General features: G+C 41.5%; 2 protein-coding genes across 3 annotated transcripts in view; one reads left to right on the top strand and one right to left on the bottom strand.

Moving 5' to 3' along the window:
* Nucleotides 1-6,637, bottom strand: part of UBE2D1 (ubiquitin conjugating enzyme E2 D1) — a 36,199-nt gene extending 29,562 nt beyond the window's left edge. The window contains exon 1 of the mRNA XM_063132957.1: nucleotides 6,453-6,637. Coding sequence (XP_062989027.1) covers nucleotides 6,453-6,476 — 24 coding nt within the window. The 5' untranslated portion in view covers nucleotides 6,477-6,637. The remainder of the gene's footprint in view (nucleotides 1-6,452) is intronic.
* Nucleotides 482-21,962, top strand: CISD1 (CDGSH iron sulfur domain 1). Of its 2 annotated transcripts, XM_063132959.1 has the most exons (4): nucleotides 482-699; nucleotides 7,414-7,515; nucleotides 20,166-20,371; nucleotides 21,554-21,962. In XM_063132959.1, the coding sequence occupies exons 2-4, from the start codon at nucleotides 7,497-7,499 to the stop codon at nucleotides 21,641-21,643; spliced, it is 315 nt and encodes a 104-aa protein (XP_062989029.1). In that variant the 5' UTR covers nucleotides 482-699; nucleotides 7,414-7,496; the 3' UTR covers nucleotides 21,644-21,962. The 2 variants fall into 2 exon arrangements, with proteins under 2 accessions (XP_062989029.1, XP_062989028.1); XM_063132958.1 differs by lacking the exons at nucleotides 482-699; nucleotides 7,414-7,515 and adding an exon at nucleotides 14,842-14,941.
* Nucleotides 21,963-27,272: the final 5,310 nt, after the last annotated feature.

Raw genomic sequence — 27,272 nt, 5'->3', positions numbered from 1 at the left:
AATCCTTAGCTATATAAACCATAAAGTTCATGGCTTCCTGTTCTTTTAAAACATATTTTTAATGCTGCAATTGCTTTTAGAATTAAGTTGATGCTGAAACTGTGTGACAAGACAGGAGGTGTCCACCCCAGCAGTTATTTATTTATTTATTTATTTATTTATTAGATTTTTATACCGCCCAATAGCCGAAGCTCTCTGGGCGGTTCACAAAAACAGTTAGAGGGTGGAAGATGTCTGCAAGGCAAGATAACCGAGAAAGTAACAGATGGAGATGTTTTTCCTGTAACTGTGGCAATGTAGTATCTTCTAGTCAGAGAAGCATTCAAACTCTGTACATGCCTGAATGCTTGGCTTCTCATTGGTTGTTGTGTTTCAGAGCTGTATTATGATTGGCGGGAAAGTTCTGCCATTGTATCTAAGGGGAACTGACTCTATAAATATGTGAGCCTTTCCTAAAATTCTTGGGCAGTTCCTTAGGTCTTCTGGGACTGCCACCCTGCAGCGCTGCTTGTAATAAACCTTCTAAGGAAAGAGAAATTGTGTCTTGAGAGTCTGTGACCACCACTCAGCGAACCACAGGGACCCGTGGTTTCGGGTCCCACCACAATTTGGCGACGAGGACGGATGAGTGGTACACTGGAAAGCCCCTGCTTCATGGAGATGTGACATAGGAAATCCTCCAACGTGCACACGGATAAGGTGAGTAGGAACCTTATTAAAAATCCTACTAGATTTTTAATCTAGTAGGATTTTGGACCTGATGCCATCCTGCAGAAATTCCAGCATTTCCCTCCCTACTCTATTTGCAAGGTACCAATTTATTTAACATTGCCAATACTGCCATAGCCGTCATTGTGCTACAACCTACCAAGTGAACGGTAATGATTTGCCCCACCGTTTGTCATTCAAGATGCAGACTCTGGATGATTTGTCCTATCAATCATTTTCTTTAGCATTAAATGAGTTAGCCCAGTGCTTCCTTTGCTGTATTGAAGAGCACTGTTCATATACACTTGTACTTCTCAGACCAACACACTTTCTTACCTTTAGGCAATAGCATGGGAGGGTAATTGAAAGTCTTCCGAAGTGAAACTTAAGTGCTGTATTTCTAGACACACAATCAGAAATGCTCTGTATGCACTTGGGGGCAAACCATGTACACGGCACTGGTTTCTTTGAAGCTTCCCCTTCAAGTGCCTGCACTACTCAAAAGGAAAGCTGATTTTAAATTGAAGCTTTATTCATCATTATTTTTACATGTACATGATGGCTTACAGAGTAGAAGAGGCAAAACTGAGAGGTGGAAAACAATAGAGAGAAGAGAGGGTTAGACAAGAGTAAAAAAAATGCCTACCAAAGAATGTGGGCAAATGCATATTTTAAACAAAAGAGCTGCTTCTTACGCATACAGTGGAAATTTCAAAGAAAACCTGTTTATTATTTTTATTATAGTCTCAGGCCCACCTGAAAATGTACCACTGGTGCTTCCCAGAACACAATTTAGGAACAAATAGATTAGCCAAAATCTGTAAATCAAGATTAATAACTTTAAAAGCATGAGGCCAGTAGCAAGATTGTTTTAGAGAACTATGCCAGGCATTTTTCTAGAAGATGCCACTTTTAATACAAATTCATTTTAAAATAATTTTCTAACTATACAAGTCTTTAAGGCAGGTTACAAGAAATGGTAGAATAAAAATATGTTATACCCAATCATTCAAGAATAAAGCAGCAATATTGTTTCATAAAATCCGGCAGTATAGGATAAGTAAAATACCTCAAAACACTGATGTTAATTAAAAGCTTGGGTGAATAGGACACGCTTCAATCCTATACACACTTGCCTGTGAGTAAGTCCCAGTGATTTCAATGAGACTTACTTCTAAGTAGACTGCATAGGATCACGTTGTTAGTTTGGCATCTAAAATGATAATAATGGGAGCTCTAGGCAAGAGGAGTCCAAAGCACCCTAGAAAAAGCACCTGCCTCACATCTGAAGACTGAAGTATTGGAATAAAGACCTCAGAGGATTATCTTAAATTCAGAGCAGGTTCTGGTTGTTCCTATACCCAAGTCTGTCCCAGATCTTTATAGGTCAGCAGCAGCACTTTAAATGGTGCAGGGAATAAACTTGAAGTCAATGCATATATGTCAGTATTAGAGAGATGGCATCACTATGGCAAGCTCCAGTTAACAGCCCAGCAGCTATATTTTCAACCAGGTGAAGTATTAAACAGCCCCAGTATTGGCAAACCCACACATAAGTTGTTTATATTACTTGTGCCTGACCTATCAAAAGAGCCTTGGAAATAATTCAGGCACAGATCGATCTGGTTTGCATGATCAACACAAGCCATGGTGGCTTATTTAAATTGGTGTCACGTGCTGGGCACAGCTTGCCTTATCATATGAACCCAGGAAGCGTGGCTGATTTAAGGAAGGAACACCCCTCAAATAACCCAACAACTAGCAATGTCATCTTCTCTACCCGCCTAAATTTCTTCTGTCTTGCCCGCTGTACATGTTCCTCCTCTCCTCAACGATAATCTAGGGACACGGTCAGAACAGGCAATGTGAAGATCTTTTCAACGGAGCTGTGGCTTTTAATGGGGGCTGGACAGGTAACTCACTCTTTTTGCCCAACTACTGGCCCTTCAAGGCCAATGAACAAGAAAGCTAGGTGGGCAGCAAACATAGCACTACACAGTACATCTGACTAGGAAACTGCAGCTGAAGGGATGCACATTAAATTGTTTCAAATGGCCAGAATTAGTAGACAAGCCATGATGCAGTTACAGTCTGCTGATCAGGAAACAGGACTGACATTTGACTAGTAAAAAAAGACAACTACTGCAAAATATTGGTCAAGTATCAATTTACCAGAAGAACTGGAAACTGTCCAAGTTCCAAAAACTGCTATCTCAACATTCCAGAGTTCAATTCTGCCCAGAAACTTCACAAAGCCCCAAAGTCTCCTCCATGTGATAGAAAATGCAATAGATTCAATAACAGTTCTGACTTCCACATGCTTGTCACCCCCAATAACTAGATTATTGATGAGAATACAATGAGAGAATACCCTAGAACAATCTGAATCTCAGAACACTGATTTAAAGTGTTTATAAGTTGACTGGACCAATGAGATAGCATCGAGCTTTTACCCTCAATTTCAATAAGACCGACACTTCCAGAAAGATACAGTGGATGTTAAAAAAGAAAAGAGGGTTAAGGCTTTCTTTATTCTTTTCTTTTTTTGTGAACAGCACTTCGATCTATTGTGTGTCTTGCATTTGTAAAGGAATAGGCTACATAGGGCAGGAATAGGCATGGAACAGAGTTCCATTTCCACCAAAATCTAAGCAAGATCTACAACTTCTAGCGGGAGGGGAAGCATTTCCAAGTTGGGACTAGAACCATTGCTTTTGAGAAGTTTTGGGCCTACTCAAAAATATAGGGAAGTGAAGGGTGGAAGTTTTGCCTCCCCTATTCTAAATATTTTTGATCCAGCAAGGGGTAGGCAAAATACCACTCCCTTGTTGATCAGAGAAATTGCGATAAAAGGGAGTACAGCTCCTCTGGCTGTGCTCCCCCTCCCAACTGATGCCCTTTGACCTAGGGAGGGGGAAGGTTGTTTTTTCCTTTCACCTGCTAGATTGTTTACCTACCTTCCTGGGAGGCAAAGTGTGCTCCACAACTTTGATGGAAAAATTCACAATTTGGAGCTCAGCCAGTAAACATACCAACCCCTCATAGTGAAGGGAATTGTGTAAGACTTCCACAATTCACTCTTTCTGCTCATTCCTAATTCGAAAGTACAACTGAATTAAAGATAAACTTCACTCGATTCATTAACAACAGCTCTCTATGGTTTAACACTTCAGGCATTGTAAAAGCTCGTTCTTGACCATCTTACCTTTGAAACAAGTCCTATTATTTCTATAGGGCTTGCTTCCAGGTAGATGTGTTTAGGATTGCAGTCTTAGCATAACTTGTAAATGTCCCAAGCGGCAAATTGTTCTCATTACAGTGTAGTAAAGCTGAAGACCAATAAGAACCCTGCAGGATCAGATCAAAGGCCTGTCTAGTCCATCATTCTGTCTCCTGCAGTGGTCAATCAGATGCCTCTAGGAAGCCCACAAGCAGGGAATAGGGGCAATAGCTGTCTTGCACTGTTTGTTTGCCAGCAACTAGCATTCAGGTGCATTCTACCTCTGACCCTGAGGTTAGCATGAAGCCATCATAACTAGTAGCCATTGATAGCCCTCTCCTCTCTAGATCTATGTAATCTTCTTGTAGACATCACCACATCTTGTGACAGCAGCAAATTCGATAAATGCGCTATTCACAGTGTGAAGTAACACCTCCGTTTCTCTGTCCTGAATCTTCCAACGGTCAATAGTGCATCTGTCTGAATGCGACATCACCTTGGAAGGCAATTTGAGCCAGAACTGTCCGAATTCTTCTCACAATTCTAACCAGTCTGCGTCATACCAGGTCAAACACAATTTTGAAATGGCGTTAAGTAATTTTCTCTTGTCTACATTTACAAAGAAACTGTGTTAAAATGACAACAATTACTCAAAGCTGTTGTCAGTAACATCTAGCTGAATTTCCTTTTTGGCAAGCTTTCAACTGTTCAGTATCATCTTTTCTAGCTTTTCACTCTTAATACTTACTTGAGGAGAACAGTAAATTAAAACATATGAATCAGCTTCACTTTTGTTGAGACTACTGAGCATATCATATCCGGTGAAGATCAATTTAGGAGAAGTCTCCCAGGCCTACAAATTAGCAATAGCAACACCAATGACAACCTTGGGAGATGAAAAAACACCAGGATGTCTCAGAATGAGATTGATGCAAACTGCCCACAGACTGCTCTTTCTAGGGTCGTGTTGTTGTTATTATTATTAACAAAAGGTATATACCACTCAATTATCTAACACAGATTCCAGAGCGGCGAACATAGGTATAAACAGTAAAAGAAAGATTTAAAAAGCAAATTAAAATTGTTCAATTTAAAAACAAAGGAACCAGAAAAACAGTGGCTAGACAGTTGAGGAAGGCTACTCAAAACAGAGTTGTTTTCAGGAGGTGCCGGAAGCAGCCTAGTGTTGACACCTGCCTGACCTCCAGGGGCAGGCAGTTCCATAGAGAAAGAGCCGCTACACTAAAGGCTCTTCTCTGGTGGATCCCAATGTGGAACCACCAGAAGCATGCCCTCTGATGACCTCAGTAATTGGGCAGGTTGGTAGGAGAGAAGGTGCTCTCTGAAGTATTTATTTATTTATTTATTACATTTTTATACCACCCAATAGCCGAAGCTCTCTGGGCGGTTCACAAAAATGACCTAGACCCTGAAAGTTTAGAGGACTGATATGCAAAATCGCTGTCTTTTCCCCCCTTCTAAACCATAATAATTCTCTCCCTGCCTTCAGTACATCAACCAGGAAGAGCTGCCAACATCACATCCATACACACTCCCAATCACTACTAACAGCTACTTCAGCCAAGCTGCAAGGTGAATGGTGGAGCCAGGCAGGAAGACTCCTTCCTGCCTGGCCAAGGCAATGCAAGAAGCCCAGACGTTGCAGGCAGAACTCTCATATGCCAGCATTAACCCAGTTCCCAAGAGTTGACCTGGTTTTGGACCAGCTGCAGTATGAGCCTTCTGACACTACACTAGCAATGGGGGGAAACAGCTCCTGGACCATTGGAGCAATGCAGGAAAAAAATTAGAACAGCCTTAGTTATCTCTAAATATGCTTTCTCCAAGCAGCCTTTTGTGCTAGTTTCTACATTTAGCAGCCTGGAGTAGTATAGTCCAGAAAACCCTCAGTACTTCTGCCCGGAGGTTGTTAGCCATTCGGGGTTTCCAAAATGTTCGGAGAGGTGGGGGAGCTGAAGAGAATATAGCATTCCAGGAAAACGGACATGCTAGTTTTCTGCATGTCTGACGGGGAAGCACGCACACACACACATACATGGATCACCCCAACCTGAAGCGGTATATAGTCCAGGAAAAGCTGTACCGCTGAGTGCTGCTAAGGATTGAGAATATAAGAGGAGGGTCTGTTTAAAACACACTGAAAAGGTTAACTCAGCATGATCTCAAGCATTTGCCAAACCATCCCAGAAAATCAGAGGCTCCTGCAAGCTGCCAATGCAACGATGTACCTTGGCCTCAAAAAGGAGAAACGGGAGCGGGGGGGGGTGTCTCCACGGCCCCTCCGCCCTGAAGCCCCTCCGCCTAGGCCCGTCTCCCCTCCCCCTCCTCTCCAGCCATGGCTCCTTCTCTTCCCTCTGCCCCCATCGCGAGATCTACTCTCCCCTCAGCCCCAATCCTGCGCTCCTGGGTCTCTGGTACTAAGCCCAGGCCCGGGCAGCTCGAAGCTCACCCAGTTCCCAACGGACGGTGGGCAGACCGGACCGGCCCACTCGGGTGCCCTCACCTTCTGTATCCGCTTCAGCGCCATGGGGAGCCGGGGATGCGGGCGGGCCGGTCTGGGGAAGCTGCGAGGGGGGGAAACACAGGAGGAGGAGGAGACGACGACGGCGTTGGTTGCTCCAGGAGGGGGCCGGGCTCTCGCGGGGCGTGTTAAGGCCGAAGCCGAGGTGCCTCTCCGCTCCCAATCGATGGGTCTTTTGTTTCCGCTTCTGCTAATAGACTCCACACCCCGCCCACCTCGCCGTCCGCCTCCTCCCGCCCCAGGCGCATTCTGGGACATGTAGTCCCAGCGGGGCCGGGTGGCCGACGCAGCGCCCCCTACAGTCCTGTCGGAGACTGCGCAGAGGCAAAATGTCGGCTTTTCCTAGTAGTTGGTGACCACAGGATTTTGGGATTTATATATTACAAGTCAGACCCCAAAAAGAAAACGTGGCTGATGGGTGGGAGAAGCCTTCAAAGCCCCCCCCCCCCCCGCCCCCGAGCCACCTCGTTTCTCAGGCGAGGAGGCTGCCCAGGGCAAAGCTTAAAGGTGTGGATCAGGCCTGTGTTGACAGTCAACCCACCGGCTCCCCGCCTTCAAAGGCTAGTCCACAGATGGGCGGAAAGGAGATCCGGATCTACTAGTGGAACTGACTGATCTGCAGTTGGTCGGCAAGGATTTATGACTAAACAATATTTACCATAATATTGCTTTACTATTGCAGCCAGAAAAATTACTTCCCCCGACCCTAAATTAGACCGCTGAAATGAAAAAAATGAGGGTTCTTGTCCCGTAGCACTGGAAAGACTAATGAATTTATTCTGGAATAAACTTTCCTGGACTATAGTCCTCTTCACAAAAGCTTATGACAGAATAATAAAGCAGTCCTACGCATGTCTGCTCAGAAGGAAGCTCCGTGGAGTTCAATGGGACTTACCCCTAGGTAAGGGTGTAGGATTGCAGCCTAAATTTGTTCGTCTTCCAGGTGCTATGAGCCTCTGTCGTTCTTGCTGCAATGGACTACCCCTCTGGAAATTGCTGAAATGAAGGCACCTTTGGGTACCCAGGATGGATTTGTGTGTGGAAGGTACTCTGAACGTAGAATTCTAAGAGTGTGTGTTTTGCACCAGGCTCCAGTTGGTGGATCTCAGGTTTGTAGTATTAAAAAAAACCCCCAAGCGGGCTTTGAAGAGTTGATTGGGCTAGTTGCCAGTCAACCAGATCTGCACCTTCAAAGGCTCCCCTCAGGCAGGAGCAGACAGCCTAACCTCTGGGTAAGCAGGGTGTTTTGGGGGGATTGATCTGACAGTGACCACTTCATTTATTTATGTGGCCACTGTACACACTTGGCTTTCATTGGGCTGTTTTGGGATTTTTTACCCCCACACCTTTTAGATGGGCCCACCCCGCTAGTTTTTTTTTGTACTACTTTAAACCTCTGCAACACTTTTTGACTACTACAAACCCCAAGCCAACTGATACCTCCCTCTTGTACGTGGGTGGTGCTGTTCCAATGGCACTCCAAGAACGGAGAGCCCTAGTAGTATCTGCAAACAGTATATACAAAGTGTTGATGTTTATCCCTGGTGAGCAGATGTACTTGAGCCTGTAGCAGAGGCTGTTGAAAAAAAAAAGTGAGTGTCCAAGACAGGTGGGTCTTATTTCATGTGCATTCTTCCTAAGCCTTTGAACATTTAAAAGAGCAACCAGTCTGCACACATGGCAATGGAGCATGAGGCTCCTGCAGGAAATGGATTGTTGGGTTTGGCCTGGGAGAAGGTCTGGGGGATAATTTAAGGAGATCGATCTATTGCTGCCAACCTGAGGGGTAAGAGCAGGCAGGGACGACCCCGGGACGATCCCAGGATAAACTTTAGGTCTAGCTAAGGCTTAAGATTCCAAACCGGCCTCATCTTCATTTTGGACCTGCATTGAATCAGCGGACTACATTTGCAGAGCTGCTGTCAGCTTCTCTCTTTCTCAACACAGCTCTCCAAATTGCAATAAGGGTACAACAGTGAACTACACTGCACACTTGTGGTATATTGTTCTCTGTCCAACCTGCAATGTGAGGATAAAAGCAATGAATAACATTTATTTACTTTTATGTATTACATATTTATACTGCCCAACAGCCTAAGGTCTCTGGGCAGTTTACAACTAAAACATTACAGGGTTCTTGTAAGCAGATCTCTCAGCTAGAGCGCAATCCCCAACGTACACTAGGGGTGTAACATGTAAAATTGTTGCAAACTACTCAGAGCCTGTTTAGTGTGAGCTAAACTGAAGGGCTGTCATAAGCCACATTTCCCCAGCCACAGTCCTTTCCAACCTGCTATATGGAAAATGAAATGCCTGGTTTGGAATTTGCATTAGCAAGTTATTGCTAAAAGTGTTTCACAGTAGATGAGTTAGAAAGAGCAGGAACTCTTCTTTGCTGTTCCCTTTTAGGGATAAAACGGTAGACACACTGGTGCAAATCTGCCCAATCCCAACTACATTAAAGTCTTGGATTTCTCCATTGATTTCTATGGGCAACTATCTTTCCCTTCCTAAAAAAGCTTAGTTAGAACCATGAAGTAAATTATCAAAACCATGGTCTTTTCTACTTTTCATACCTATATGTCCCTGTCCTTCTGTTCTAGCCAATCCCTTCTATTCTAAAAACCTGGAGCTACTCTGAGTTTATCTTATGTATGAGCAGTATGGTTTTGGGTACATAGGCATAAGCACAGGAAAACTCAAATTGGTATTAGTATATGAGAAGGAGGATGGATCTACAAGGCTTCATTTCAGTGGGATTGACCACCAAACCAACACTGTGGTATTTGGTTGTGGGTGAAAAGGTTTGCCTTTGGCCATGCAAATGAGTATTTAACATCAAGGAGAAGAATTAAAATAGCAAATGTGGTCTCACCTCTGCCTAAAATAACAAAAGATGTGATGTCAACAACATGGGAGCTCATCATCATGAATTGCTGATGTCAATGAGTTGGCTTTGGATTACTGCCTACATAAATTTAGTTATGGTTTAAGTACAGTAATTTGTTTTTTGTCGTGAATTCCTATTCATGTTTACTCAGAAGTACGTTTCACTGTTTTGTAGTTTTAACAGTTTGAACCCTATAGGTGGGAGATAATTAGTGCTTATTCCATTGTTTTACTTGGATTTTCAGTTTACTTGCATTTCTGTCAGATAAAATTCAGCAAAGAAAATCCACTTCTGATCAACCCAACCTGAAAGCTAGAATGGGCACATAGAAGATTATATGATTTGTCAATGGTCCAAACATTCATTTTTCTTGAAAAAGAATTATTTGGAACTCACAAGCTGATGACATTTTAAAACTCCTAATATTTGGCCAATCATATGCCCTACCAACTGAAAGCACTGATCTCTCTCAAGCAGTTTTCCCAATAAAATAGCCCATGCATAAAATAACCCATACATTAATAACCCACACATTAATACTCTCTAGTCCAGTACTCACAATCATTAATGAAGATCCTTCAATTTCTGACATGGCAAATCAGCATTTCTCTCTATTTTGTTTCAGGTGTTTTTCTCAACACCTGTCTAGAACCTGCTTCAGTCTCTTTGTTCTTGTCTGGTCCTTCATGGTTTTGGAGATCAGATAGCTCTCTCTAACACAAGTGTGCAAAACCCATAGCCTATGGGCCACATGAGGCCCCTGGATGCATGTTGGATAGACACTATGTCTCCCCCTTCCTGTTGAATATCCCACTGCTGTTTTAGAATCGAACACCATCAAGACCCTCATGTATGTTAAGTTTGCCTTTGGTACACCTCTGGAGCTGGAGAGGTACTAAATGACAATCTTGAGAATCTGTGCTTTCCAAAACACATCTTGAATGCACATAGCCTGGGACTTTTCTCATCCAAATGAATTTGCCAAACTCCATTAATGGCATCAGGTATTGTAAATAGTTCTGTTCCCGCTAAATTACTAGTCATTTCTTCTATAGTAAGCCTTCTTAAGATTGCCTTGTTCATATTTCTTGCGCTCATACATATTCTTAACTGGTCTTGTATTGACCTACTTTGCAAGATCTTCTACTTTTAATGACACCTTCAGTTTTCCCATACAAGCAATTCCTTTTGAACATTATCTGTTACTGCTACTGGAGCTTTAATAACAGGTGGTATGTGTGGATTTATTTTTATGGAATATTGCTTTGGTATGCAATTGGTATAATCCACATCAGATTCTATTGATCTTCTGAGTCTCTTTCTGTTAAATTAACTCATTGTACCAAATTTAAATTAGTCATAGTCTATAGACTCAGTATAGCATCTGCATCAAAATCTATTTCCTCGAATTGTGGCTGAATTGCCTTGTCCTTATACTTGCAATACAGATTACATTTACCAAACACTTTCAGTCTTTTCCCCAGAGTATGTTCTTGTCTTATTTGAATGTTGAAAGTGGTTCAGCTTACATGCGTTGTAATTCCCCCCTACCCACCGAAGGCATTGTATTTGTTTATGCCCCTATGCCAATTTTGGAATCCATTTTGTGATCATTTCACATGAACATACTATTGGGATATGTTGGTTTTATATTTACAACCTGATTTAGTTATTGCCAGACTGGGCTTCTGACCAATAACCTTATAGCAGAGTATTTGCAACGGTTTCCAGCAAAGTCAGCACAGACACAGATTAAGACTGAGACTTTCAGTAGGTTTAAACAAACCTTTACTGGCATATAAAAATATAATTTAGTTATGGCAATCACAAATACAAATACTTACATACGGTCAGTCAATACAGCTCTGATACATTCTGAGTGATAGAGTGATCATTTCTGATACATGTACATGGGAATACATTCCTTTTTATAGGCTAACTGTACAGTGATGCAACTGCTTGCAATCCCTTAATTGAAACAATCAAGTTACCAATTATTCAATCATGACATCAATGTCCAGGTGCAACGTTGACCTTTAAGTTTTCTGCTGAGTCTTCTGATTCCTCCAGCTCCTCAGCAATTAGTAAATCCATGGAAACATAACCAGGATCCATTCCAGGATCCAACACATACCACTCAACTTCTAGAATGGAATAATTCATTATACCAAATTCATACTACCAAAGAAGAGATCATATTTTTCCCATCTGTATTTACCTGTTTAACTATATCTTTATCTTGAAACACTCTTGTTTTACACATTTAACAAAATGATTACATTTGTCACATTTTCTGCACTCTTTTCCACATGCTAGACAGAAATTTATGCAATGGTGATGCCACATTTAAAGCAACCCTCTGTGGCACTTAATATTGCAGAAGGCTGAAGTGTAGAATAAACAAGCATTATACAACTTACTACAACTGATTGCTGGAAGGCTGACTGACCTATTTCTGATGGTGTATTCCAGTACTCTAACTCTCACAACAGTCTGTTTCCTATTATTACAGGTATTAAAGGCTAAAGCTGCTACTGTTATTTAATACAGGGCCCCTTTCAAAAATAAAAGTAAAGGGCATAACTTAGCTCTGAACTTGGAGGCTTACGAGTAGCCAATGCATTTTAGCTAAACAGGTCATTTTGACCATCTAGCAGAGGCAGAAACAGCTGGGGATACCTTGGTTCCCAGTGTTTCCAGTCTCCTCCCCTCTCCGCCTACCTTCACCCCTCTACAAGACCACACTTGTGAGCTTGTACAGGCAGCTGGGCTGGTTTTCCCCATGCTAGCTGCTAGGGAGCTTGTGCTCCTGGGTCCCAGGTTGAAGCTCTGTCTCCAACCTTGGATCCAGGAAACTGAAATATTTAATGTGTCCCAGATGCTGTCTTAGGGACGTAAGATTGCTCCCTACACACACACACACACACACTGCACAGGATCTTTAATTACAAGATCTTTAATTACAACGTATAACAAATAAATCATAAACGTCTGGTTCCCTAAAATCTATAGCAAACTACAGATTTATATCAAATACATTTTGATATAAAAATCTTCATCATTGGCCTAAGAACATGAAAACTAATATGTAAAAAATAAAATAAAATCAGCAGTACTAAAATTTAAAAAATAGGAATGTATTGAAAAAGACAACATATAGGGTGACCATATGGAAAGGAGGACAGGGCTCCTGTATCTTTAACAGTTGTCTAGAAAAGGAAATTTCAGCAGGTGTCATTTGTATGCATGCGGCACCTGGTGAAATGCCCTTTCATCAGAACAGTTAAAGCTGCAGGAGCCCTGCCCTCTTTAGCTAGAGAGACGAGGTACAAAAGAAGGCAGGGCTCCCGCAGCTTTAACTGTTCTGATGAAGAGGGCATTTCACCAGATGCCGCATGCATACAAATGACACCTGCTGAAATTCCCTTTTCTGTACAACTGTTAAAGATACAGGAGCCCTGTCCTCCTTTCCATATGGTCACCCTACAACATACACTCACCCATAAGCTTTGGCTCTTATATGCAAAACGTTTTTGGGCCCACAGACACATTTCACCATTTGAAAAACTATTGTTGTTATCACCACAAAATGGCCATTATGGGAGCCTGGCTAACCACAAAAGACAAGTAACTTGCTGTAGAAATTGAGTACAAGGTAGAGACTGGATCTGAGCCCAAATGCCAAACCAAATACCTGACATTATTAAAATACCCGTTCCCCAGAAGAATAAGTCTTAATACTCAGAGAAACGCTGCAGCACACAGGTACTCCCAGGCAACCTCCAAGCCCATGAAATTAAAACAACAGTATTCTTCCAAGAAACCCAGGACAGACCCTAGTCTCCCCAAGCTTAAGCAACAACATATCTAACTATCTTTCACAATTTAGCTAGGAGCACCCAAAACCACAGCTCCAGCTACCTCACATTCCTTTGCTTTTCTAAGAATGCCATTGGGGTCCAGAGGCATTTTGGCGAAAAGAAAGAAGGTGGCTTATGGTTGGAAGCTGTCACTTGCCTCCATACTGGCTGAGGATGATGAGTGTTGTACTCCCAATGCATCTGGAGAGCATCAGCTTGGGAAAGGTTGCACTAGATGCAGTCTGTGTTGTGCTTCTTCGGAGGAATTTTTGAAAGAGTAACACCTTCCTCTGGCCCACAGAAAAACAGGCCACTCAGAGAGAGCTTTGGAAAATCTGTACCATCTCAAATAATAAATATTATTAGTTTAGAAAGCATACTTCAATGCTGTGTAAGCAATCTGACAATGCACAGTGAATTGAGATGGATCTGTGGATTCTTGATTTATACACAGAATCTCCTTTTTTTCCTTCCAGCCAGACGTTTTGTGCCTTTAGAAGCTGCACGACAGGCAGAAAATCAACAAGCACAGGCACTCCCGGTCATAGAGGGGAAAGCTGCATCATTTGATTTTCTGCCTGCCATACATCTCTGCAAGGCAGAATGTTTTCCCAGAACAAGGTGGCAAGCCTACCTGGAACATGCTGTGAAAACAAGATAAGAGAGTGACACTGAGCATGTGCAAATTTCTCTTTGGCCACTACATTGTAACTAGCTGTCACCATCCGACATACCTACACATCTGATATTAGAAGGCTGCATGGATTGATCTGACAGGGTTTTTGCTGTGTGCATGTTTGTGCAAGCTTAGAGTTGTCATTTACAGAAGACTTTTAACAAGTACAGAAAGGATGATGAGAACTTCAGCTGGTGTAGATGTAGTAGTCAAAGAATTTCATTGATGGCAAAAGCATCACCAGATTATTATTATTATTATTATTATCATCATCATCATCATCATCATCCATCCATCCATCCATCCATCATGCAATTGTTCAGGCTGAAGCCTAAAAATGATTACTTTGGGACAGAGTAAGTAGAGATTGAGTACAGATCTCTCAAGACCTAGTCCTACACTCTAACCCAGCCTTCCCTAATCTGGTGCCCTCCAGATATGGTTGTACTCCAGTTCCCAGCATCCCCCCAAGATATATACTGGACCACAACTACCATGGCGGGTTGCGGAATGCTGGGAGTTGTAGTCCAAGGCATCTGGAGGGAACCAGGTTGAAGAAAAGCTGCTCTAACCAATACACCACGCTTGGTTGAACGTTCAGTTCTCTTTGCTGTGCGAAGTTCTACCTAACTAAGCCATGAAGTGTGGCAGACTGGCAGCGCAATGGCAGAGCTGGGAAAAAAAAACCTGTTTGAAACCCTGAAGAGCTTCTGCCACTCAGTGTTGACAACACTGGGCTAGATGGACCAATGGTCTGCCTCAGTATAAGGCAGCTCCCTGTGTTCCTATCAAATCCCACCGTTGCTATTATCCATATCCCCGGTTCAACAGAGCTGGGCTCCAGGCTTTCCTCGAGCTGCCCCTTTAAGAACAAAGGCAGCCCCCAGCCGCCATGTTGAAAGCCCTGGTACGCAGGCGCAGGCTGCTCAATGCTACTTCCCTTGACCCACCCACCTCGTGTGTCCTTTGCTAGAGTCACAGAGAGTAGCCGCGCAGCGGGATCAGGCTGGAATCATGGGGCTCGGGTCTAATAGTTCCGTGAGGGGTAAGAGTGCGCAGGTGGGGGGTTTGCAGCATCTTTGCAATCGGGTGGTGTGTAAGAGCTCTTCTTAATAGCTTTTCTTTTCTGGCTGGATTTGCTAAGTAGGTACTTGTTGCCTTAACGCGGGCCTATATGCTGGGTGTTTTTTCCTTTCCCAAACCTGCACATCATAGTCGAGGGAGGAGGAAGGGAAGAAAAGCTCAGCAGATCTAAAATATATATAAAAAAATACTAGATAGTGTATTGTTAATCGGGGTGCAGCTTCAAGGCGCAGTCTGACTGTAATCGAAGGGAGCAGGGTTTTGATTTTGAATATCTGGCTTCCTTTGTGGCATCTAAGGTTTTCCTGACCTTCAGGATTCACTCGCCCCCCAGTGTTTATCATATTCTTGCACTAATCCTGGGGTAGGCAACCTGATGTTATCCAGATGTTTTGGACTACAACCCCCTACCCTCAGCCATGCTGGCTGGGGACTTATGGGAGTTGTAGTACAAAAATCTGGAGGGGTGCCCTGCTCCAGTATCACAGATCACCGCCGTGCAACGTGACTTGTGGTTTGTAGCAGCAGCAACAATGTCCCGAGGCTGTTGAGCAAACACTTTCCTATTATCGTACCTGTTTGCTTTCGAGGAGTCTTCGGGCGCGGTTTCCCACGCTGCCGGGCATCCCAACTGGCGCGCTTTCATTTTTGGTGCTTGCTTTTGTCTTGAGAGCGAATCACTGTCCTGGCTACGGCGCCCGTAAGAAGAAAGCGCTGAGCGTCCGAGTGGGAATTATACAACACGTTTCATCGAAGAGATAGCTTCAATATGCAGGATTTATTTCGTTTTACTAAACAAAACATTTGGTGGGGTGGGAAGAGCTTCCTAATTAATCGTGATGATCTGTAGGTGATTTCCTTGATTCTTTGACACCCGCTGCTCACACTTAAGTGAACTTTTTAATTACACCTTTATTAACACTTTTGGGTGTTTTTTGAGTTTTTGTTGAGACAAAATGTGCCCCAGTAACTAGCTAGTGTGGCGCTTTGAAGTTCAAGTATACCGATTTTTAGATCCGTCCTAAACTCTAAATTTACCTAAAAGCCCCACTTGCTGCCCTGGAAGTGTTTTTTTTAAAAAAAATACCTGATGCCTTGAGGGCTGGCTTTTACTCAGTAGTGAAGGAAAGGCACTCTGCACATGCTCGGAGGCTTATTTATTACTTCCCAGGTTCAAGGACTGTTTCCCCAATTTTGAAAACCCATTCTTAAGGGCTAAGCTTTGCTGAGCCCTAGCTCTTCTTTGGTCTTGGATAACTGAACTATCTTTCAGACTTACTTGCTCATCTATCAAGTAGAACATGATTAAGCCCTGCCTGAGGGGAAACAAGATAAAGCTACCAAGGGCTGTAGACTAATGCAACGTTAAAGCAATTTTACTTGCCGCAGAACTTAGTGCTAAATAGATCTGTTGTGTGCAGTTAACAGTTATGAAAATTAGGATCTTCATGCGTGAGCATGCTGCTTGAGGCTGGATCATTTGTTCAGTTCTAGAACACTACATGAATTAGGCTCTTCTAAATAGTGAGATATTTCTGGAATCCTGCTCAATTCCAGAAATGCTCTGTATGGGAGGAGACATAGCTGAGGGCTGAAACAAACATTACATCTGTATACAGCAACTATGTTTTCATTTTTACTCTCGAGTAGGTGCTAGATCTTAAATGTCCCCTACCCCCTGCATTTTAGGCTTCTAATCCAGATTGGTCTCTTGCGCCAACTCTAGGGTAATACATATTTATATATAGCTGCTACAGACAGAATTAAGGTAATGTTTAATTTTGAGCTAGATGGTTTTGTCTCTAAAGAGAAGTCCCATATATCAGGGATGGCTTTTGTTGGATCCACAGTATTGTGAAACAGATGGGATTTGGGAGCCAACTGTTGCTGAAGGCATTGCATAGCCACTAGGTCTTTCCATTTGAGGGCATAGCTAATTCTTTACTGTTGCTTATAGCTGAATAGGGTGACCACTGAACAGGCAAAGCATAGAAGCTCTCCTTGAAACAAAACTCACTAAATATTGCTCATGAAGACATGACAAAGTATTACTGTGCTGCTATATGAAACACTCAGGCAATGCCTTGGTTTCTGTACTTTGGGTGAGCTTACCTATAAATAATTCTGTTGTGTGATGATGGAACTGCATGAGCCTATAATGGAAATTGTGAACAGCTGAGGGCTTTTATTATATTCAGCGGTATACAACTGTTACTAATAATTAAATAAATAAAAATATGTTTTGGCCCTTGGATCTTGGGAACTAAAAGGTTGGCAGCACTCGAGAGCACCTCTGTATGAGACATTAGGGAATCCCTGTCACTCTGAATAGTTGGGACTGCTTTGGAACTAATGCCTGATTCTGGGCAGTTTCTTTGCCCTTGCTCTCACTTTGCTTTGCCTACTCTGCCCTACTCACTATGTTCAGCGTGATCATTTGCTCCTTGAGAATTCCCCACCCTCACACCATATCTTGTTTGATTGGCAGTACTTGCTACACCATGTCCATTCTCCTTTGTTCCCTATCGCCAATGTTGTTTGCATTCTATTGTGTATTCTTGCTTTATATGTGTGTTGAATGGTTGGAAGCCGAATACTGTGGTCAGATTTCATGTATCTTTTGTTGTTGCTTTGTTAGCACTTGTGAACTGTCTGCCCTACGAGGCTGTGCATTTAGAGCTGTGTGTACTTTGAAATAAAACCTTGGGAGCATAGCATTTATGAGGACCTCTTAAAAATCACCAAGCAGTGAATTAGATTTAGGTCAAACTTCCTTCATTCTGGAATTCCTTTCCTCCTAGGCTTATCTGTCATGAAACTCGTTTTTCTTTCTTTCCACCAGTCTCAAGGAACCTCTGTTTGCCCTGCATGCTGCAGAGCAACATCTTCTAGGATGGATATTTGAGTTGTGTGGGCTGCCAGCTAGGCCTTGCTTTACTCACTGAAATTTAGTAGAGCTCATGACTTAATTGAATACCTTCTGATTAAATGACAGCATAGACAAAGTAACTCCTACGTAAGTGTGTGCAGGATTTTCAGCCGTAGGATTGCCATCGTAAACATAGGCCCATTGAACTTATGGACTTAACTTTCAAGAAAACCATGCTTAGAATTGTTAATCAGTAAACATTTTGCCTGTTAGCAAGGTTAGTCACCTTTGGTCAGCTTCTAAGCTAGTAAACTGTATTGCAGAGGTGCAGAACCACAAGCCTGTGGGCCAAACCTGGCCCAGTTGGAGTCACAATCTGGCCCGTCAGGGTTTCCCAGATGGCCACGTCCCTTTCTCCTGGTTTCACCCCTTTCCTGATTCCTGAAAATTTGGTGGTTTCTTGATGTTTGTGTCCCCCCCCCCCCACCCATTCTAAATGTTTTAAGTGCCTCTCTTAAGGCTTAGTTATTGGCAGTAAGAGCTTTAAGCTATGATGGCATTTTGGGCCTGTGGACCACTGGAATGCAGCCCCTGAACACTTCTCCAAAATTTAATTTGGCCCTTGGGCTGAAAGAAGTTCAACATTCCTGCTGTATTGTATCAATGGGTGTGATACTTGAATATTTTTGGATTCTCCATCCTTGGTGATGGATCACTAATATATTATTGGACTGGTGAACATAATACTAGAATGTCTTTTCTTCTTACAGCTAGAGATGTGAAGGCCTGGGGGTGGGGGTGGAAAAAATGTGGTATCCCCACTCCCCCCAGGACTGTTTTTGTTTTTTTCTGAAAAATTGAACAGTCTGGGATTATGAAATATTTTCTTTTTGAATTTAAGATGAAGTATTTATATCTTGTTATGCAGCCTTTACACACCCACCCACCATGATTTCTAAAAATTATGTAATAGGAACACTTTTATAGAATGTCTGGAAATAATGAAACCATGGGGAAGATGATTTTAAACCATTCTGTAAGATTCCCAGCATAGTTACTTCTTTCACTCCTTATTAAAATTATTGATCTAAAGTATATTTCACTGATAGGCATTTATGCTCGGTTTCCTGTCATGTGAATAGAGTCACTATTATGCATTCTTGACATTTGGGTTTTGTTCGATGGAGTCCTGTGTTTCTGAAGCTGTAGCAGTCACTTAATGTAGTTCTATTCTATTGAGACAATAATTACAAATTTACTAAGTTTACTTTAAAAGTTTTAGAATATTGTAATTTTATGAGCAAACTAAGTTATACATAAAATAACTTTAGGAACAGAAAGGCTGTTTTATTTTTCTAAAGCAGCCCTCCCCAACCTGGTGCCCTCCAGATACTTTGGACTACGTTGCCCAGTAGTCCTGACCACTGGCTATCCTGCATGAGGCTAATGGGAGCCAAAGTCCAAAATATCTGGTAGGCACCTGGTTGGGGAAGGCTATTTTAAAGCAATAAAGATATTTTAAAAGAGCCCCAAAAAAGAATTGCTTATTTTTCATTTCCCCCCCAAAGTTCTGTTTCCCCCCTGAAACCCCCCAGAAAAACATTTTTTCCTCCCATGGCCTCAAAACTCCCAGAAAGTTTACATCTCTACCTATGGCATCTCATCCTGTATCTCTAGCTATTTTAACCCCAGTGTAATTGTTTCTCGTTATAGTGCTCCCTAAGAAGACTGTTAATGATATTAACGAATATGGTCAAAAACATAACTGACTTGGAAACTGTTGGGGTCTAACACTTCTACCCTACCCCAAAACATTAAAGTGTCACTATTTTCTTAATGTTTTAAAGACTTACTTTCTAATATTCAAAAAATCCTTTAGTTTCTCTGCAAAAACAAATGAAGTTGATCCTTCCCCTTAGGTGGTAACCTAACACATGCTCTTGTTTAATTAATCAACCACGTCATTAGTGATGTCCTGGTGTCAGAACAAAGTATAATGTTGCAATCTTATACCCAGGTGCCTGGGACTAAGTCCCATTGAACTCAATAGAACTTAATTCTGAGTATGCATAAGATTGACTTTAAGGCTGAAATCTTATGCACTCTTCAGAAGTAGTATTGTTTATTCAGAGGTACCCCACTGTACGCAACATGCATTGTACTGTGCAAGGGGGGAGGTCCATGATCTGTATATGAGGAGCAAATGAAAAACTGTTACAAATGGGAAGCATCTTGAACAGTAGCTCTTGCTTCTCAGCTGTTTGCACAAAAGTTCTCAATGTATGCTCTTGACCATTTTTCCATCTTTCTCTTCCAGTCGAATGGGTCGCAGCAGTCACATTTGCTGCAGGAGCAGCAGCTGTTGGGTATCTGGCTTACAAAAAATTTCTCAGCAAGGACAAATGCTGTAATGGCATGGTAAACCTCCATATTCAGAAAGATAATCCAAAAGTAGTTCATGCATTTGATATGGAAGATTTGGGGGAAAAAGCTGTGTACTGCCGGTGTTGGAAGTCTAAGAAGGTAAGCAAAGGAAACGGTCAACCTCTTGTAATTATTTTTATTTTTATTGTGGATGTGTCTGCTGAATCCAGCAGAATCAAAATACTTACTGCTAGCACACGGTGAAGATTCAGAAGAAATAGCTTGATAAGAGATGACTGCTGGGGAAAGGCTCTTTATTTGATTATGGAAATAGTTAATGCAGCAGTTTTCCATAGAGGGAAGTTGTGCTTGTTTCCTCTTGAGCTCATGTAACGTAAGAGTAAATGCCTCATTTCGTATATGTTCTTCCTCCCTTCTAGTTCAACCTCTTGAACTCCAATCTCTATCCAAAAAGATAGAGTAAATATTAATTCTCTTTATCTGTGTGGTATCCAACCAAGGTTTCTAGACACCTGTTTGAGATGAAGTAGGAATTCACTAATTTGAATGTGCCTGGGGATGGGAGTCCCACAGTCAGGTCACCACCACCGAAAAGGCCATTTCTCTGGTTGCCACCTGCTCAACTTCCAAAGTGAGAGATCAATAAAGGGCAGGAAAGAGGGTACTCTGGCCTGCTCAGTATTCACAAGTCTAAACTTTGATACTGTTCCCCAGACTAAACAATTTTTGTTTATAAAGTTTAGGATTGGCAGGTCCTGTTTCAACAACACTAGAATTATTATTATTATTATTATTATTCCTGTTAAAAAAGACCCAGTTTGACTTACAACAAAATTATTAAAACATACAAAACATAAAATTGCTAAAACCAATTTTCATTTAAAAAACAAAACAAAAGCAACTAAAATACCAGTACGGGTCATAACTTGATGGCCTGCTAGATTCTTAGACCGGGGTTGGCAACCTGAAGCCCTAGTGATGCATGCAGCCCTCAACCTAATTGCAAAAGCCCTCTGCAGTCAGTCAGGCAGTTCAGACCTCTGGAAGGTGTGATCCCAAGCAGCCTGTTGGGTGGGGAGGAAGTGGGAGAGACAGAGATTGTGGGGAGTCAGAAAAAGGGGAAAGAGGTGGCCCTGCCCATTTTGGGGGATTTTGCCTCCAAGCAGCGTGGCCCTCAACATCAAGGTTGCCCACCCTGTCTTAGCTGAACAATTTTCTTTCACATTCTTGGATTTATTTTGATGGCTTTGAACTTTCTCTGCCTTGTTTTGCTAAAGAAAATGTGCATTTAAGAGTGCTTACTATATTTCCCCCTTTCAGTTTCCATTATGTGATGGATCTCACACAAAGCATAATGATGAAACGGGAGACAACGTGGGACCTCTGATCATCAAGAGAAAAGATGCATAAGCACCGGATGGTTTGGACACCGTGAGAATGACCTTGTTGCAGTACTTTCTGCTCACCTGTAACTGGTGTAATATAGGAATCTTAAGTCATTTCACTGAAGATTTTTAGATGTCATCTACAGTACACTGCAGCACATGTAATTCATGTTTGCCTTGCTTAAAACACTACAGTGTATATGTTAGGAATGAATACTTGTGACTTACTGATTTATTTTTTGTCCTGTAAAGTGTACATTCTTAATAAGTGTAAAAAAGAGAAAACCCTTTAGAATGTACTCTGATGTATTGGAGATGATACATTAAATTATTTTCAAATACACTGTCTTCTTGTAAACGGTCCTTGCAATCAAAACCATTGTTTTGCACTGTGATAATAAAATTATTATTTTAGTTAATCTTTAACATAGTATATGTTTCCCACCAAGTTCAGACATGTTGTGCTAGGAATTGGGATGACACATATAATTCGGGTTGGGAGAAAACACACACTAAAAAGCTGTCCCCTGATTATTAGGTCAGAAGATTTTTAACGTTTGCTTAATTTTAAATACTTATAATGTTGTGGATGGTGCGTGCCATCTTTAAGTGGTATTCCTTCCATGTGAGAGACAATGGGAATGCCTCTTCTGAGATGGTGCCTGTGGCCACAAATTTATATGCTATTAAAAACAGAGTTGTATCCAGACTTAATCATGCTAGAGTAGACCCACTGAAATCAGTTGGACTTAAAAGTCATGAATAACTTGTCTCACTGATTTCAGTAAGTCTGGCTTATTGACTAAGTCTGGATCTAGCCCAATAGTTTTGATCATTAGAACAGCTTGCTTGCTTTGTCGTGGATGCAGATTTAATCCACTAAAACACATGAGTAATTGGTGAAGATTCCTTTAAATCATTTGCCACCCCAGCTAGGAGTAGTGAGTGACACTTCTAGAAGTTTAGAAATGAGGTACTTGGCTAATTGTGTTCATTACACTAGTTTTCTAATGTTTCATGTAGACTTTTTTTTTTGTTAGAATAAGACTACATTTAGACTACAGAACACTGTGAAAATTCTTATTGGGTACAATGGGCAGGATCCAAACGGTCTTTCATGGGCACCCAAGGTCTTGGACATGCCATGTGAATGTTCTTCTTTTCTTTGAAGGCATGGGAAGGCTGCTGTTAACACAGTTTAGTGACAAAACTCTGCTCAATCTCAACAAAGGTTTGCTGTCTCTGTGTGTGTTGGGGGCGGGGGAGGCTGCTGACTGAGAAACACCAGTCCAAACTTCGGCTTGCAAAACCAGTTGCATGATTATTTGGATCTAGGGAAGTACCTGCTACTTTTTTTTTTAAGTGACAACTACATATCTCTGGTAAATCCTAAAACTGAGTCCCACCATTGCAGTTCACTGATAGAATTCATATGTATAGTTGTACGCATGGTATATGTTGACTTGCCTTCATTGCTTTGTCACTGTCAGCTACTTGTTAGAAAGACACAACTGTCACGATTCAAAATAACATAAAACTTTGAAGAAGGTGGTTTTTTATCTCTCACCTAGCACACTGTTTTGGGGTTACCCGAAGACCAATCAATTGAATTACTGAAGTCAAGAAGAGGCCCTTTTGAGGGCAGAAAAATAAATCAAAGTTTGGTTCAAGAAGGGAAGCCATAGTAGACAACGTTGGCATAAATTAATTCATGTAATTAGTTGGGATTTGAATACATATTATTGTACATTCCAAAGGGATGAGAAAAGTATTGGCATCAAAAATGCCAACGATGGAAAGAAAAAAGAGAAAAATACATTCAGTACAGTGTGGCCCCAGCTACCTTCAACATAATGTTTGCTCTTATTTTCTTGACTATTGGCCCACATAGTTTGACTTAGATATGGTGAAAATGTCCTTAATCCAATGTTGCTGGTTCATCTTAATGCATGGTCAATATCCAATACTGCTGCTATGATCACACTTATTCTGTTGCACCAGTGGGATCCACCACTCGTGCAGCTGAAAGCTAGCAGTTCAAAAAGTAATCTTTGAAACAAGTGGAAATACTTGATTCTGTATTGGGATATGTCAGTGATGGTTCCTTCTGGAAGCTCCGCTGAGCTGCCCTGTTCTGCAAACTAGTGTTTTTCTCTTGTTCTGTGTTGCTTTCTTAACCGCTAGCTCCCTGTTGTGCTAGAGGTGGGCCCTACTTTCATACAGACAGACTTGGGTACTTCCTGATATGTTAGAGCATTGATAAATAATACTTCATAACCCTTCCCTGAGCTAAATGTATTTAAGGAGATTTATAATGGGGAATGAAACTTGTGATAGGCACATTCTAAAGCCGTTTTGCTTTTCTTTCATTATGGTAGGGAGTACAACATGGCTTTTAACACCTTGGAGAATATTTGTGTTATATCATTCAACCTATAACCATGTCTTTTAGATTTCCATACAATATGGCAACATCTGTCCATGTATGCAGCCAGCAGCCAGCCCAGAAGTAATTGTGCAGTGATCTTATCTACCTATGTACATTTTCTAAGTAGCTAAATATTTGGCTCTCAAATAGAACTAATTATTCCAGAAACTGAATATAGATACAGTAGGGAATGTCAACCAAGTTTGAACCTTTAGTCTGTACGGGATGCTATGCATGCTTGAGAGCAAACAATCCTTGAACTTATGGGGTCTTGTTTTCTTTCCCATATATCATAGTTGTTACCTTGGTTGTTGACTAATTCATGTACTTGGAAGGGCAGTTATAGGCAACTTTTGAGTTTCTCACTGCCAGATCTAACAAGCAGGTCATGATCAAAACATTGCATTAAAGGTGTTCCTTAGTTAAGCTTTTGAAATTCTACTTGTGTATGTAAAATGCCATCTTTTGCATTTACTCAGAAATTAAAGATGGCAAAGCATTTGGCAACTTTACTGAAGGGTACTCCATACTGGGCAAAGGCAGGAGAAACTATTCTCAAGCTTTGTTCCAAAACAAATCAAACATTTACAAGATTTAGCCTACAATCCTATACACACACAGAATCATGGAGCAGTAGAGTTGGAAGGGGCCTAGAAGGCCATTGAATCCAACCCCCTGCTCAATGCAGAGATCCACCTTAAAGCATACCTGACAGATGGCTGTCCAACATACTTTTTCAGGGCATCAACAAATGTTTCTTTGTCTAGATTTCCTTCTGCACTTTAGATGTGCTCAGAAATAAAGACTACACTACAATTCATATTTAGGGTTTTACAAAGATAGTCCCAGATCTCAATTTTTTGGCTACACAAGTAACATATCTTGGAAAGAACATGTGAGTGTTGACTTCTGTCTTTTAGCTAGGCTCTGTTATTTCAAGTGTGTATTGGAAGATACCTTACTATCTGGTAATATGTGTAGTGGCCTCTGAACGTATCTTCTATCTGTGTTGCTGAGAGTTAGAACTCGTGGTTTCTTAAGAGGTAATATTTTCTCAGCACCAAGTTATAAAATATCTCTAGCATTTCCCCTTAACCAACTGCACAGTAGCATTAGAGATCTGTGTATCTGACTACCTACTGCAGCCTTTCTGAAACTGGTGGACTGCAACTCCTATAATTCTCAGGAATTTTAGTTGGGAATTATGGGAGTCCAACATACCGGAGGGCACCAGCTTGGGAAAGCTGGAGCACAAACTGTTCATGAGTTTTTTGGTAGTGTTTCTGAGCACTCTCAAACTAATAGCTGATAGGCAGATTCACATCTATTACACAAGAATTATGATGCACTCACGTATTACAAAAGCAAGCAGTGAAGGAAGGGAACCCCAATGCCACTTAGGAAAACCTAAACATATAAAAGAGGGCTTTCTTGTGAAAGCTGGATTCATACATGAACACGTGTGTCTTGCTAGCAAGAGAAAGTATTGTGCGATTTTTCATACCTTGTGTTTGGGTATTTCCTGTTGGGGCTTAGAAAAAGTGAACAGAGTGAGGGTGAACTTGATTTGCATAAGCTGGTGACTTCAATATTTAAACTGTATTTAGTAGTAAATAGCACTGCCTTCAGCAGAAGACTAGCAGTAGGGAAAGGGAGTGGATATTATTTGGACAGCGGCTCAAGACAAAGCCCATGGACTCTTAACTCTGGCTTTGTGGCTACTCAATAACAAGAGAGCTGTACTCCAAATAAACTTGGAGGCAGTCTTTCATACGTCTGAGAGCAGATCCTTAGCCAAAAGACACACCCCATGTTCTGGGACTGAGTCATGTTTTGTCCTGGCTTAAATTAAGCTTTTATTTAGCTGTGGCCCTCCTTGCTCTGGAGAAAATAGCAAAAGCTCTGCAAAGCATAAGAAGAAGGCATTAACTACTGAGAACTTTGAGTACCATAGATACTGTGCTTCAGTTTGAAGCTTACTAGTGTACAGCACAGCTTGTTCACTATTATCGGACAAAGATTCCATTTACTTTTTCCTTGCCAGTGTTTGACTCCTTTGTCAACCTTGATTTAAATTTATCAAGCTGAATAATTAAATCACATTATTCTGCTGCAAATCTTTTGAATAAATGATTCCAGGATCACAGTTACTCAGATTTACTACTTGGCACATGCCAACGTTTCAGACATGTAGGAACTTCTGGTCTTGATTGTCTGTGCTGCCTGTTCTTGAGGCTGAAGTTTTTTTATTTGTTTACTTCTACAAATAAAGATATGAGAAATGTTTTATTTGTAGAAGTATTTGTGTGTGTCTTTCTGCTATACAATATCCCAGGTGGCTTATAAAAAACTTAATTGAAAACACACTTCTTGGGGCAAGCAACCTGGTGCTTTCCAAATGTTGTGGACTGCAAAGCCTTTCATTCCCAGCCAGCATGGCCAATGCTTGGTTTATGGGAGTTGTAGTCCAAAATATTTGAAGGACACAAAATTGCATTCTCTGCCAGATAAATGGTCCAAAAGAAGTTACAGTGCTCAGATAAATGAGCCAAAACCAGCAAAGAAAACCAGTGCATCAGATTAAACACCTCTGTAAACAAAGTAAGATTTAAGGTGGTGAAAAGGTAGTAAGGCAAAAAAAAAAACCAAAAGATCTCTTGGGGCAAGGAATTCCACAGCTTAGGTGCAGTTACAGAGGAGGTCTGTATTCCTGCCAAAAATATTGCAGAGATAGTACTAGTTCATATGGAAGGAGGAGGTCCTTAGGGTTGTTCTAGTCCCAAACTATTTTTAAGGCATTTTAACGCTGCTCTTCAGCCAAACAAGCTCCCTGAATCATTTACAAGATTAATAATTAGACAGTTCTTACCTTCAGGGTTGCAATTTAAAAGACATGACAGACAAGAAAAAGGGATTGATGGAGGGAAAAAAGCAAATTCGGGCACAGGTTCTTCGGTACAAAGTTCTTTTAAGTGTTCTCTCTGGAAGAGCGGGGTGAAGCAATCTCCGGTCAGCTGCTCCTTCTCTGGCCAGGTTGGTCTCTCCCTTCCCTGGAGCAGCCTCTTAGTGATTTTAAAGGTAATGACCATCACTTTGATATAAAACTAATAGATGCCACTGGAACAACAAAGAAATTGCAGTTAGCCCTATATATTGTGTTTGGAAAGGAAGAGTACATCTCAGAATCCAACATCAGTATACATGGAGATTCTCCAAGTTCCCTCCA

The sequence above is a fragment of the Elgaria multicarinata genome, chromosome 8 (genome assembly GCF_023053635.1).
Source record: "Elgaria multicarinata webbii isolate HBS135686 ecotype San Diego chromosome 8, rElgMul1.1.pri, whole genome shotgun sequence".
In the NCBI taxonomy this organism is placed as follows: domain Eukaryota; kingdom Metazoa; phylum Chordata; class Lepidosauria; order Squamata; family Anguidae; genus Elgaria; species Elgaria multicarinata.
The sequence above is the reverse complement of the archived record's forward strand: the minus strand, read 5'-3'. Positions and strand labels throughout refer to the sequence as shown.